This window comes from Physella acuta, unplaced genomic scaffold (genome assembly GCF_028476545.2).
Source record: "Physella acuta isolate Inbredline_101_S28 unplaced genomic scaffold, ASM2847654v3 ptg001869l, whole genome shotgun sequence".
NCBI classification, from domain to species: Eukaryota; Metazoa; Mollusca; class Gastropoda; family Physidae; genus Physella; species Physella acuta.
This window is the reverse complement of record NW_026733375.1, coordinates 19,310-32,950: the sequence shown is the minus strand read 5'-3', so window position 1 is coordinate 32,950 and position 13,641 is coordinate 19,310. Positions and strand designations below refer to the sequence as shown.

General features: G+C 32.1%; 1 protein-coding gene across 18 annotated transcripts in view; it reads right to left on the bottom strand.

Moving 5' to 3' along the window:
- The window catches only part of LOC131930945 (dedicator of cytokinesis protein 9), a 65,564-nt gene extending 52,700 nt beyond the window's left edge, over positions 1-12,864 (bottom strand). For 15 of the 18 annotated variants that reach the window (XM_059287621.1, XM_059287618.1, XM_059287610.1 and 12 more), the window contains exons 1-8: positions 5,280-5,438; positions 4,796-4,918; positions 4,309-4,481; positions 3,718-3,787; positions 3,522-3,620; positions 2,932-3,063; positions 2,649-2,814; positions 2,338-2,405 (exon numbers count right to left, since the gene is read on the bottom strand). In XM_059287621.1, the coding sequence (XP_059143604.1) occupies positions 2,338-2,405; positions 2,649-2,814; positions 2,932-3,063; positions 3,522-3,620; positions 3,718-3,787; positions 4,309-4,481; positions 4,796-4,918; positions 5,280-5,426 (978 nt within the window). In that variant the 5' untranslated portion in view covers positions 5,427-5,438. Of the gene's footprint in view, positions 1-2,337; positions 2,406-2,648; positions 2,815-2,931; positions 3,064-3,521; positions 3,621-3,717; positions 3,788-4,308; positions 4,482-4,795; positions 4,919-5,279; positions 5,439-12,662 lie in introns of those variants that run through there. The other 3 variants (XM_059287619.1, XM_059287629.1, XM_059287626.1) reach the window with 1 other exon arrangement.
- Positions 12,865-13,641: the final 777 nt, after the last annotated feature.

Genomic DNA, 13,641 nt, shown 5'->3' with positions numbered 1-13,641 from the left:
GTTTTCATCCTGCTACTGATGTCAAATTCTACAGCTGTTAAACATTACAAAGATCCATGCAACATGCAGCAAAGAGTTTTCCACAGGGGACCAATTGTACAAGCTGGATGAGAAACTCTGGATCAATGCAAACTGTGAGGCTCAGAACTGTTTCTTGAAATCACACATAAGTATCAGCCACACACAACACAGGCTTATGGTACATCACTACACAATTGTTTACATTTAAAACAACAAATTTTAAACTGCTGAAACACCGACTATTCTTCCTTGTTAGAATGGAATCCACAGATTAAGGAATTAATGTAGTTAAATAATAACTTAACCGTGTACAGTTCATTTTTGGGAGGATAAAAAAAACACTGAGAAATTTGCAACAGACAAAATATTTTTAAAATTCATGCTTGGTGTTACAAAAGTTAAACAATCTGCTTCATAAATGAAACAATTATATAGCTAACTTGTTATGCACAGAACTTCTATAAATTACTTAAACAAAAATAAAGTTAAGTTTAATTAAAATCTAACATATGTATTTGTGTATTGATTAAGGAACTCTTCAAATAAAAAAAAATAAAAATATTTATTTACAGGAAGTTAAGCCAAAAGTTAGAGTGATGCTTTTAGTAGATGACGCAGCACCAGGTGGAGCTAACTGTTAAAATGAATAAGAGTAAAGACAACACTGATGGTGATGATACTAAAGAAATGAAGGGGTCAATACAAAGCTTCATTCTCCACACGCGTCTACTGTTGTGTTACCCCCTTCTTCTTCCTTCTTATCACTTTAGGGACTTCATTTGGCTCTTTGAATTCACTAGGCACTTCAGTTGTTGTGCTGTCTTCAACAGCGGTTACTTCAATGGTTGGGGATGAGGTTGTTGTGGGTGGTACGACAAATGATGAAACAGATGAGAATGGAGGAACAGAGGGTGGGGGAGGGGGAGGCGGCCTTCGAGGTTGTAGTGGCTGTTCACAATGAACATCAGATAATGATTCAAAGGAATCAGTACTTAGATCCATACAAAGTTCCTGAAAATTGGCGTAGCAGTAAGTTTGTTTTACACTTGTAAATTTTTATAATCTAAATAAGTTTTTACAAAATTCTAGAACTAAAACAGGTTTTTAAAAACGTTATATTCATATTCTATAACCAGTACACTATATACTAACATACAGACTTTAAAAGTATTCTAATGAATACAAAATGGAACAAATGGAACCCTTTGAATTCTGTTTACAGCTGCCATGATCCCAACCTTTTTTTTTATTACAAACTACTCAGATAATGCTTTCTAGGCCAAATGTACCATAGTTGTTCCATTAATACATAGTACTAAAACTCTTAAGCTATACAGGACTCAAAGGGTTAATACATTTATAAACATTGATCTCAGCAATACAGCTTTGGTGTGACAAGTCAACTTACAAATACATGCATCAACATTAATAATACACCAATCCAATGGCTATTCTTGTAGACAATACAATTGTGGTTGAATAATAAGGGGGTTTATAAAGAGCCAAAACCATAATAAATGCAAACAGTGAAAACATATGAAAACCTGCAGAAATCAAAATTTAATGTGTTGTCAGCTTATAGTTTAAAAAAGCAGCTAAGGATAATTTTGGAGATAGAATGTGTGGGGACATGTCAGGAAGACACCAAAGCGATAAATATTTTTTATCACAAAAAGAAAAATAATTCAGATTTGAAGAAACATTTTTATACCATACGGTCAAAATTCTTGAAGCATTTGAAAAGTAGTTTGAGAGATTAAGAGAAAATATTTCTAGAATATGGGACAATTTTGACCCCTGATATACAGGATTTAAGACTAAGAGAATGATAAATTTGTATTTAAAAAAATAGTGAATTGGAATGATTTAATTGAAAGGTAATTAATTAACACTAATAAGTTACAATGATACAACAGAAAAATGGCAGATGACATTAACAAAAGACAAAGTTTAATGATTCTTTTACAACACACAAATATAAATGTATAGATACACATTTATAAATATAAATTTGTAGATAAATACTTATATGGAGAAAAAACTATTTGTCAGTTTTTGAGAAATTTTCCTTTCTATTTCATAAAATTAAAAAAAATTAAAATTAAGGATGAGCACTTAGCTATTAGATCATTCTGACTAAATACATGAGATTGCGATGAGAAAGATTAGTTTAATACAAAAAGTATTCTAGTCCAATAATAATTTTTACAAGTTGATTTTGATTTTCAAATTAAAATGCAACACCCCAGTTTTAAACATAAGTTTCAATGTGTAAGATGTTTCAATAAAGCCACATGTTGAGAAAAAGCTGATTACCTTCACTACTGGATGATTGATGCTACTCTCTTTGTAGTTCTCCTGGGTTCCAGATGTGGGGTTATCTTCTGTCAAACAGATAAAACATTATTTATGACTTATGACAAAAAATTTAACACAAACAACTATCTAATATTCCATTACAGTATGATAATTAAATTAAAAAGTGAGGCTCACATCTCTATATAAATAATTTCACTAAATATTTCATATAAAAAGCATTTTTAAAATTATAAAGCATATTATAAAAACATAATTATAATTAAAAATGTAATAAATGATAAACCAATATCAGCTTTTATGTAAGTTACCTTTGATGCTCTCCCTTGAAGCTTGTGATGAGGTTTCAGCAGAATTAATAACTTTATTTAATGTAATTATCCAATCAGCAGCGTCAGCTTCATTGTCTGCAGCCAGGAAACAAGATGGACGGTTTGACATTTTTATCTCAAAGCAAAATTTGCCCTTTTTAGGATTCTGAGAAAGTAAAAATATGGACAATGAGTGTATAGAAATAAAGATTTATGCCAAATTTTTAAAAAGTTTTTTTTTTAAGTGTTTAGTACATACATTAAAGACGACACACTGACTGACCTTCACAGCTTCAAGAGCTAGATCTAAGAAAATGGCACCTTTGGCATCAGATTTTTTGTCATCTTTGTATATTTCAAGAATGTAAGTATAGTCAGACTGCTGCTTCAACTGGAAGAACCTACGCTTAAATTGCTGTTTAAACAAAACAATAACGCTGTTTAAAGGAAATGTTATTACAAAATATGTTATCATTAATATCTACATGCAAAGCATAAACCCTCTAATTCTAATTCATATTATCATATTACCCAGGTCTGATTTTCAATCATTTTTTTTTAAATATTTATAACTAAAAAGATTAATTTTTCAGCAAAAATGCCAGTTAAGAAAACCCAATTTATTAAAATGGTGAGGTTACTATATAAATTGAATTGAATTAAAACCCAAAACCAAAATTAAAAACCTATGATATGGTAAGATTAACATAACAAGGTAAAATGACTTTAAAATTACAATCCAGTCATGGTAAATAAATATTAAAAATTCACCCTCAACTTATCCTTGTCATTCTATACACAACTTTGATTCCCACATCAAAATAGATTTTAAAAATATGAAAACTAAAAAGTTCAAAGTTTTTAAAATCTTACCTTCGTAAAACTGATCACATTGTCTTTCCCTCCATCTGGTCCTTTCATCAACCAACCTTTCTTGACTATATTTGAAATAAATCCATGGCTTATGGTGTCCTGAAAATAGTTTTTAGGCATTGAAAGAACATTCTTTTAAAAAAATCCATGTTAACACATTTAAAGTTTTATGTAGTTAGATAAGATAAATTCATACATCATCCTTTTCCTCAGCATCTGCATCTATCTCAAACACCTGTTCCTGTAGTGGTTCTTTCTTTGTGATGCTGAAAGGATTTTTTAAAGAATAATGGCTTGATAAGTATGCCATGGGAAAATAGCAGCTAAAATAGTTATTTAATCAGCTGATGAATAACAAAAACAAAAGACCAAATTAATGTTGACATATACATAGCTATTTTAACTTTGATACAAGTGTTCGGAAAAAGAAAAAGCTAGTTATATAACAGCACAAGCATCTGACTTGTCAAAAAAAAACAAAAAAAAAACAAGCTACATGGAAAGCTGCCAATCTTAAACAGAAAATAAAAACTTTGTTCTATGACATTCTGCATGCAATGTGCTTAGTAACTAATTTTTTTTTTAAATTGACCGTAAAGTAGATTCGACAAGAAGTTTATTGTCATTTTTGTATTAAACAAGGTTATTTTTGTATTAACTTACGCCCACAGCTATATAGTATGTGGCGTGTGAAAATGAAAACAACTTGGGTAACATATGTAAACTCTCTCCATTTTCTGCGGCTACCAAAACATGCAAGATATCTTAATGCACAAGAACAACATACTTGGGTAACTGTTGGTAACTGCCTGAGTAGACCTGGTATTTGAATTTGATCATCTGTAGGTCACTTGTGTATGTTTTCAAGCACTCTTTCACCATTAAGCTGTTTACTTCTTGCGCAGCATTCGCTGGAACTGTGGACACTGCTGTTGTCATCTTCCGCAAAGGAGCCGGTGGCTGTTTGAATATTTTAAATTGATTTTTTTAGTACAAATAAATATAGCTTGTTTACAAAAATTAATTTTGTTTTTTAATAACCCATTTTAGCCTTCCTAATTAAACACACTAAACTTTAGAAAACATTATTTTTTTTTGTGAACCGTCTCTTATATTTTAAAATGTTGACACATTTTTTTTTCTTTAGTTCTTAATATATCATAAATACTATACTATATAAATACTATTTTTTTAATCAAAAGAGGAAGAATTTATTGAATAAACTCTGTTTTAAAGATGAGTAAATTGTCCAAGTTGTTGAGTTAGATACATACTGGTACTTCAACGTCATCGTGTGGGAAGTTAAGCATATCCCTCTGAGGGTCATTGTGCAGCAAAACTTTATTCTTGACCACGTAAGTTTCATAATCCACTGGCTCCACAAGTTTGGGCCTTGACTAAAGAGGAAAGGAAAGAAAAGATGGTAAATAGATAAAAGTAATGTTTTACTTTATTAAGATTAGCTGTGAAATCAACGTGGTAATTGACTAAAAAAACAAGAGAGATGCTGTAATTAATTGAAATCAACATGTGGATAAAGGAAAAATTTATTTTAGCAAAAAATACAAACTGTTTTATCTTTCAAATCAGCTTAAATCTACAACACTTTTTGCGTAATTTGAGTAAATTTATGTTTTTAAATAGCCATCACTACAAATGCAAGTGGTTTTTTTTCTTGCATTCATTAAAACACAAGTGAATGCCAGATGATAACATAATGTAAACATTCTAAAATTATACTCCATGTAATTAACTCACACTGCTGATGTTTTGTAGGCAAAGTAGGTTAACTGGGGTGAGTGTTTTAGCTCGAGGTTCCAGTGTGTGGTGCTGAATCATCTCTGACGTTATGTGTGGGGGGAGGGATTTATTCCTTTGGACTGGCATTTTTTTTAGTGTTGTCATATTTTAGTTTAAAGACAGTTGATAATCAGATTGTAATATTACAAGACAGTTTTTACACCAAGTTGTGGATAGCCAATAGTCAGGCAACATCATGTTTTTTTTAACTTTTACTTTTTTTTCCTAAAAATTAAAATAATAATCACAATTCTATGATATTGAGCTCAATGAACAAATTTGTGTTTTTACTATAAATTGATTTTTATTTTATCATTTTACAATAGCCTACAAACAAAAATTAAAGCTATTTGTGCGAAACAAAGTGTATTCGTTATATTTCCCTTATAGGCCTACAATCTAAGTTTTGCTAAATTTCCTTTCCTAATATTCATTCAGAAAAAGCCCCTGAAAGCATTATAGCATTCATCCACACAAACTCTATTACTTTCCTGCATGCCCTAATTGGTGATTCACATTATCACATCACATCTAAGCCTCAGGTAAATCAATTACTTTAAAGTAACACTACTGGCTTCATAAATGCATAATAAGCCTGACATTTACTGGTGACTTCATAAATACATAACAAGCCTCATATTTTGTTAAGCACATCTAATCCTATAGATTACATACATATTCAGCTACTCCTACACAATTTGATACAGAATCTAACCACTAAGCCAGTCTCTTTGCATTTTTTTCCAATCATTGTAAACATCATTTGTTTGGATAAAGGCCAATGTTTAAGAAAAAAACTCAATAGGGAGATCTTGAGCCAAATTTTTTTTTTATTAAATCCAAATAACCATGAGCCAATTTTTAAAGGCTGAATTAGAAATCACATCTTCTCATAATTCATCACTTCTTTAAAGCAGGAGTAATCCATGAACAGCAAACATGTGTATCACTTCAACAGATAAGAAGGTGTCTTACAGTTTAAAATGTTTATATCCACACTTATGATAACACTATACCCGTACAATGTAAAAACTTAGAGGAAGATTCAGACTCTAATCTGCAACCTTGAGCCACATAACTTGAATATTAAATAGAAACTTTATCACTTCCTTGTAGATGAAACTGTTTGCACATTCCCTATAAGCTAAGTTTCTTTAGATCAAGTCATCTGATAGAGCTGGCAGGATTCACTGAAGCATTTACTCATCGGCTTCTTCCATTCAACTCCCCCAAACGTACTCCACTTAATCAACACCAGACAGACTTTTACATTATTAATACAGGTACAAGAGTTAACTCCCTTATTTTTTGACCACTTGTTTCTGCCCCAAAGCAACATTATTGACAAGTGATCAATCAATAGCCAATGATGAGAAGGAAGGGGTTAAGAAATAGTAGAATTCATGACAGTCACATCACTACTAGTACAAACCCACCTGCTTATTTTTTTTGGGCTAAAATATTTTTTTAATTAATGACAGATGGATTGACTATATAGAAAGAAGAAGCCCTAAGTAGTAAACATATAGTGGATGGTGTAGGTTAATATTGACATAAAAGTGGGTGGATTAGAAGATTTATCATGCTATGTTAGCCAGATTCATAAAGTATAAGTATCATTTTAAATACATTTGTTAGAGCGTTTTAAATGTTAAACACATAAAAAGGGTTAAATAATTGTTTTAGAACAATGTTCTAAAACAAAACACCCTAAACAATTTTTTTTTAAAGGCAGATTTTCCAATCCACAAATCTGTTTAAAATTGATATATGCTTTTGGGCTTTAGTGTGTTAATATTATGAACCAACATTCAGATTTTTAAAATTTTTAAGGTTATCAAAGTGTTAAATAGTGAATGTTGCTGTTTATTCTATTACAATTTCTCTCCAGAAAGGAAAAGGGAATTATATACACATATTTCTCCCGTTCTCTAAAAAAAATAACTTTGTTATCAAATTGTTTTCTTAAAGGGGCTAAAGTAAGGCTATAGTACATCTGAAGTGTATACTGTGTATACAGAAATATTTCCTGGTGTTCTAGACAGAGTTGTTGCCAGGTCCTTGTCAATTATTGATAACCAAATATTTTTACTTGGCATTTACACTGTTGTGTAGTAATGTCAGCTGTAGCATAGCTGGGTGGCCAGACAGATGACAACACAGTTAAGCTTAGGATTAGATAAGCTCTGGTTACACAGAAATTTACTTCATGATCCGGTTCATGTTCCCAAGACTTTAATCTATTTTGTTTGATTCAGGCAACATTTCTCATTGAAAAACGTTCAAATTGTTTATAGCTCTCCTTTTAAAATGACTTTATTAAAACTTACACATACTCTTTGTTCATTCAGTTTCAGATTTATTGTAATAAAACATTCCTGGTTAAAAAAAAAAACATCTTTAAACATAGCTCAACCAAGATAATAGTCTATCTACATTTAGTACTAGTTATGTTAATTACAACATTGGATCTAATTTCAGTGAAAGTTCAGTCGTTTTTTTAAAAATGTATTTAGATAGAAGGCCCCAGTCCCACTACAAATAAGCAGTTTTATTCATCCTTTATATAATCTGTATTTTAATGGTCCATCCCAACCTCATGCAAAAAATTTTTTTACAACAAAATACAAATTTCTACACAGGGCATTGCAATTTTACAGACAAAAACTGTTTAAAACATTCACTAATGGTAGAAACAAAAAATGTTCAGCAGCTTGATGAAGCAGGTACACCAAGCACTGAAAAAACATATTGCTTATACGCAAGGCCAGGTAATATCTAATTTCATCAGCAGTTCAGTTTTCCTACAGGTAAAAGGAAGGTTGGGCTGACATTCAAATAATAGAAAGATAAAAAAAAAACCTGCATTGGATCAGGTAAAAAGAAACAACAGGTGGGGAGGTAATAACACTATTTCCCTGCACTTCAGATACTTGGTGGATTCCATTGCCTTGTTAGCTTTCTTATGAAAAATACCATTTATAATTGATTTTTATTTGTTTCCAAACTTTGTATAGCATTTTCTAATTTATCTTTTTTTTTTCTCGCTCAGGTGAGAAAGGTATAAGGTGAAAACTTGTTAAACACATTTTTTTTAATGAACCAGTATATAATAATAAAAGTTAACGAGAGCTTACTTGCTATTCATCTTCATAAACAAAGGAAAGTGTACTAATACAAAGCTAATATAACATTTGACACTGCATTTGTGGTATGAATCTGGGTATAAAAAAATGTTAGCAATGGTTTTCTCTTGGTATGCCAAATGGCAGGAATGTTTATAGATGGGTGGGGCTGTTTGTGTTGCTAGCCACCTCCGGGTGGTGTGTTTTGGCCCATATTTTTGGCCCATATGGCCAAGGGAAGGGAGTTCACTCAAGCTTAAGGATGAGCAATTTTAAAAAGGGAGGCTAACAGTTGGTTTTCATTACTTTATTTGACAACATTTTATTAAATGATAGGATTTTTGTAATCAATTAAAATTATTCAAATAGAAAAATTTGCTTTAATAAATTAATTACCGATTTGAATTTTATTTCATAATGGGGCAATAGCAGATGTTCAACTCTTATAAGTTATATATTTGCCAGATTGTGGTTTCCTCCTTACAAAATGATTTCTCATACAAATGTTAAAATATGAAAGGTGAAATGTCTAATCTAAACAAACTAAACTTTAAAATTAAGAATAATTAAAAAATAATAAATATCTAATGACAAAAGGCCGCTTTTTCTTCTTATTTTTAATCTTCTTTTAGAATGAGAATGAACTTAAAAATTACTCAAAATCTTTAAAATAATGTAAAACACAGCAATGCAAAAGTCTACTTTTGCTAACAAATTATTAAAGCAAAAAACAAATAATTAAAAGTGAATCTATGTTTTAGCAGATGTTTTAAGTTTAAGTCAGTAGACACAAGGTAGACAAGCTGAGTGCACTTTTCTGTCTCCACCCAGTTACTTACAGTTGAGTGTTTTCTTTTGAGTACATGTTTTAATTGACCAATTAAGTGTGTATCATATCGTTAGAGCTTTAATTAACCTGAGTACAACTTCCTTACACAAATCCGGGTTAAGCTGTAAGCAACAGAATCTAATAAAGAGTAAGGACTATTTTAATTGGATAATTGTAAAACCACAACTGTTTTCTCAAAAAAAAAAAAAAAAAAACAAAAAAAAAAAAAAAAAAAAAAACTTTTTCATATAGATCTACAAACCCTAAAGAATGTCAAATAAAAATTAACTTAAACTTTATAAACAGCATTTCATACATTTATTTAGCTGAGCAAGAAACAACTCCAATCTTAGTATGTGCAATATAAAAATAACAAAATAGCTCTTCTTTTTTATATTGAAACCTAAAATGTTATTATTACAGAGAATTTAAGGTTAAACAGATGCCATTAGAAACCAAATCAGTTAGCATCACAAAAATTGTTACTGTAACAGACATTAAAGAAAATAAAACTATCTATATATATAATTCTCTTCTGGGAGCCGTTAGAAAACAAGCTGCAAGCGCTCCTTACAGTCCCCTCTCTTCCTCTCTATCGCTACCACCCCCCACCCCCTCACATGGTCTGGTGAGCTGTGGTTCACTCTGTTTACGTTTTACAATCATAGAGACCGGTTTGGTGACGGCTATTAGGGGCAGATAATTTAGTTTGAAACGATTTTAAACTTAGAGGAGGTAACTAAGAGGAGGCTGCTTTCACGTGGGGGGGGGGGGAGGGGGGGTTTAGTGTTTTTAAGCAAATATTTTCAGTGGCAGCATTGGTACTGTCGAATTCACAAATTATAAATTACTGAAAAGTAGAGAAAAAAACAACTAAATAGCGGCGTATGATACGCAGCGGGTCGGCTCGTATAATTATAATTTACAAAAACAAAATCTATATTCACCGCTTCACGTTCACCTCCGGTTGAGCGAGCGTATTTTATTATAAACACAACCAAGACACACAAAAATGTTAGGAAATCACTAGGATTAGAATCATTAGAGGATAGATATAGCCTAGATCTAGGTCTACTTATTTTTTTATGAATGTGTTTTAATTAGAAAAGATAAAAAATATTATAAATAAGCATTACAGTACAGTTTCAATTAAATAGTGTGTGATCGTCGGTGTGAGACAAATCCCTACATGGTCAAAGATTGACCGTGAGTTCACATTGACTTTAATTATCAGCATACGTCATAGCAAAGGGTCATTGTGAGTTCATGTAAGTTAATTTATAGTATGATGCCTTGCAATTATGTGTTTCTACTTTACCCATGGGATGAAAATCTTAACTGACACAAACATATTTTTTTAAAGAAAAAAAAAGTTTAATCTAAATCAAAATAACTAGATCTAGTATACTGTATAGATCTAGTACACATTCAAAAAATTTGGTAATCTATCGCTTTAGGTACGTAAAAACGGCCGCGTCTAGTAATGTACGAAAAAGTTGCCTCATTGTCAAGGCTTTAATAGAAGTATATTGTGAAATATTTGTGTCAAAAATTCTAGATAACTGAATAATAAACCAAAATCTATGGCTAAATATATCAATGTAGGCCAGAAATTAACTTTAAACAGCAGTGTTTGAGAGCAAGATTTGCTTTATAAAAAGCAGCCATTTGTAGAGTGGCTTCCCCTGAATCTTCCGCTATAATTTTAACAAAATAAACCTTGAACAAGATGGCTGCTATAGTAAATGAGCATGATTGCATCTGATGAAAACGTCGCTAGTCTTCATTTATTACTAAAAAGATTTAATTCAATTTTTTAAAAACATGTAGGGGGTCATCCATAAATGACGTCACACTCGTAGGGGGGAGGGGGGTCCGTAATTTTGTGACGATGTGTGATGAGGAGAGGGGGGGGGGTCAGATGTTGCGACGTCACATTTTTGCATTATAAAAAAGCAATGTTAGAAAACGAATTTTAGACGTTATTTCGCGTTTTAGATGACTGTTTTAATAAATTGTAATGTTTAGACAAGATTTTGAACAAATATCGATGTTTTAAAAAAAATTCAACTGCAATTTTGAGGGGGGTTGTAGGTTGAGGTGTGACGTCATTTTAGGGGGGGGGGGGGGGTCTGGCTTTTTGTGACGACGTGTGACGGAGGGGAGGGGGGGGAGGTAAAAATCGTCCAAAAAAGCGTGACGTCATTTATGGATGACCCCTAGGCCCTACATAAATGAAATAAGGAAACATTTTTGTATTTTTCAAAACATAAATCCTCCTCAAAATGTGAAATAATTATTAAAATTTTAAGGGTCACTTGTTTTTCACATTACTAGTCGCGGGCGATTTTACGTACCTAAAACGATAGATTAGGCCTACCAAAAATTCAATATTCAATATTCCAAATTTTGGATTTTTCTCAAGTTTTGAAAAAAATAATTTAAAAAACTAAACCAAAAATTCATAAAGAAATAGGCAGAGTATTTTCCTAACGTTCGTGTGTGTTTCGGTTGTGTTTATAATAGGTGAATGTGAAGTGGGGAATAAAATAAATACGCCAATACGCTAAAATGGAGTTTACCTTCTAGACTATTTATATATTAATATATAATAAAATAATATTAGGCCTATATTTATTTAGGCCGGTAATCTATCGTTTTGGGTACGTAAAATCGCCCGCGGCTATTTATGTACGAAAACATTACCTCATTGTCAAGGCTTTAATAGAAGTATATTGTCATACTTTTGTGTCAAATATTATAGATACATGAATAATAAACCTAAATCAATTGCTAAATATACCGATATAGGCCAGAAATTAACTTTAAACAGCAATGTCTGAGAGCAAGATTTGCTATATAAACAGCAGCCATTTGTAAAATAGAGTGGCTTCCCCCTGAATCTGGCGCTAAAAGCTTATAAAAATAAAACTTAGACAAGATGGCTGCTATAGTAAATGAGCATGGTTGCATCTGTTGGAAACATCGCTAGTCTTCATTTATTACGGAAAAGTTTTAATTCAATTGTTTAAAAACAGGTACATAAATGAATCAAGGAAACATTTTTGAATTTTTTAAAACATAAATTCTCTTCAAAATGTGAAATAATTATTAAAATTTAAGAAGTCACCTGTTTTTCACATTACAAATCGCGGGCGATTTTACGTACCCAAAACGATAGATTACCTAGGCCTACTATTTAGTAGTATTTAGGCCTAGATCCTCTCTAGATCTAGATTCTAAATATTTTTATTTTCATCATTTTCAAATAGATCTAAGTAATCTAAGTGAAACTGTTATCTAGTGTTAACTCCTGGAACATTTATAAATTTATATTTTCTTTTTTTCAGTCATTCACATTTTGATTTTTATGAGTTTTTTTTTTACCTGAATAGCACTTTCTCTAAGAACATGAGATACTGTTTCCCTTATCTTGGCAGCATTCCCTTTTCTTTGTAAACCTACAACAAATTTTCTTTCAGCCATAGCCATCCCAGTGAATTATTGTGTATAAAAGATCAGATATAGACAAACTAATGTCAGCTCTCAAATAGCGGAAGTGTTTTGAGATGTGAAGTAGCCATTTTGTAAAAATCTTCCAAGGGGAATCAACAATGTTATTACATTTTTAAAGAGAGAAACAATAGGAAGTAGCTTAATAGGGGAGAGAATAAGGAAATTGTTTTGTGCTACCTTACTATAAAAAGTTACGTCCTTGTCTAAAAGTAAAGTAAATTAAATCAGATGCTTGTTTGGATATATCAAATTATTGTGGAATTTACGACGCTAAACTAAGATTTTACCAAATTATTTTTAGTTCTGAGTGATGTTTTCTTGATTATCATAAATAATTTGAGGTCCAGGGAACTCATAACTTTCGTTTTGACAGACTTATTTGTTGATCGGCCCCAGTGTTTCCTTCCAGACTTTTTTTTCTCCGGGGGGGGGGGGGGCACTTGAAATTTCCGGGGAGGGGGGAGGGCGGGCGGTAGACTCTCTTCGGGGGGGGGGGGGGGGGCGGACACTGTTACAAGTATATATTTTCTATATAAATTTTATTTCGTTCGGGGGGGGGGGGGGGTAGACTTTCTTGAAGAGATGCCTGGAAGAAACTCTAATCGGCCCTGTTCTTATTGACCTATCGTTGGCCGCAAAAAACACAGCTAAAAATCATTGTAGTCTATATACAGTGTCTAGTGCTAGGCAGTGGCGTAGCGAGGGTCGGGTGGACACCCGGTGCGGCACTTAATGGTGTCACCCCCCCCCCCCCCCCCCAGAGGCATAGAGACCCTTACCAGGGACAAACTTTCAAAATTTTCGATTTGCACCCCCCCTCAAACTTTCGATTTGCACCCCCCCCCCCCCC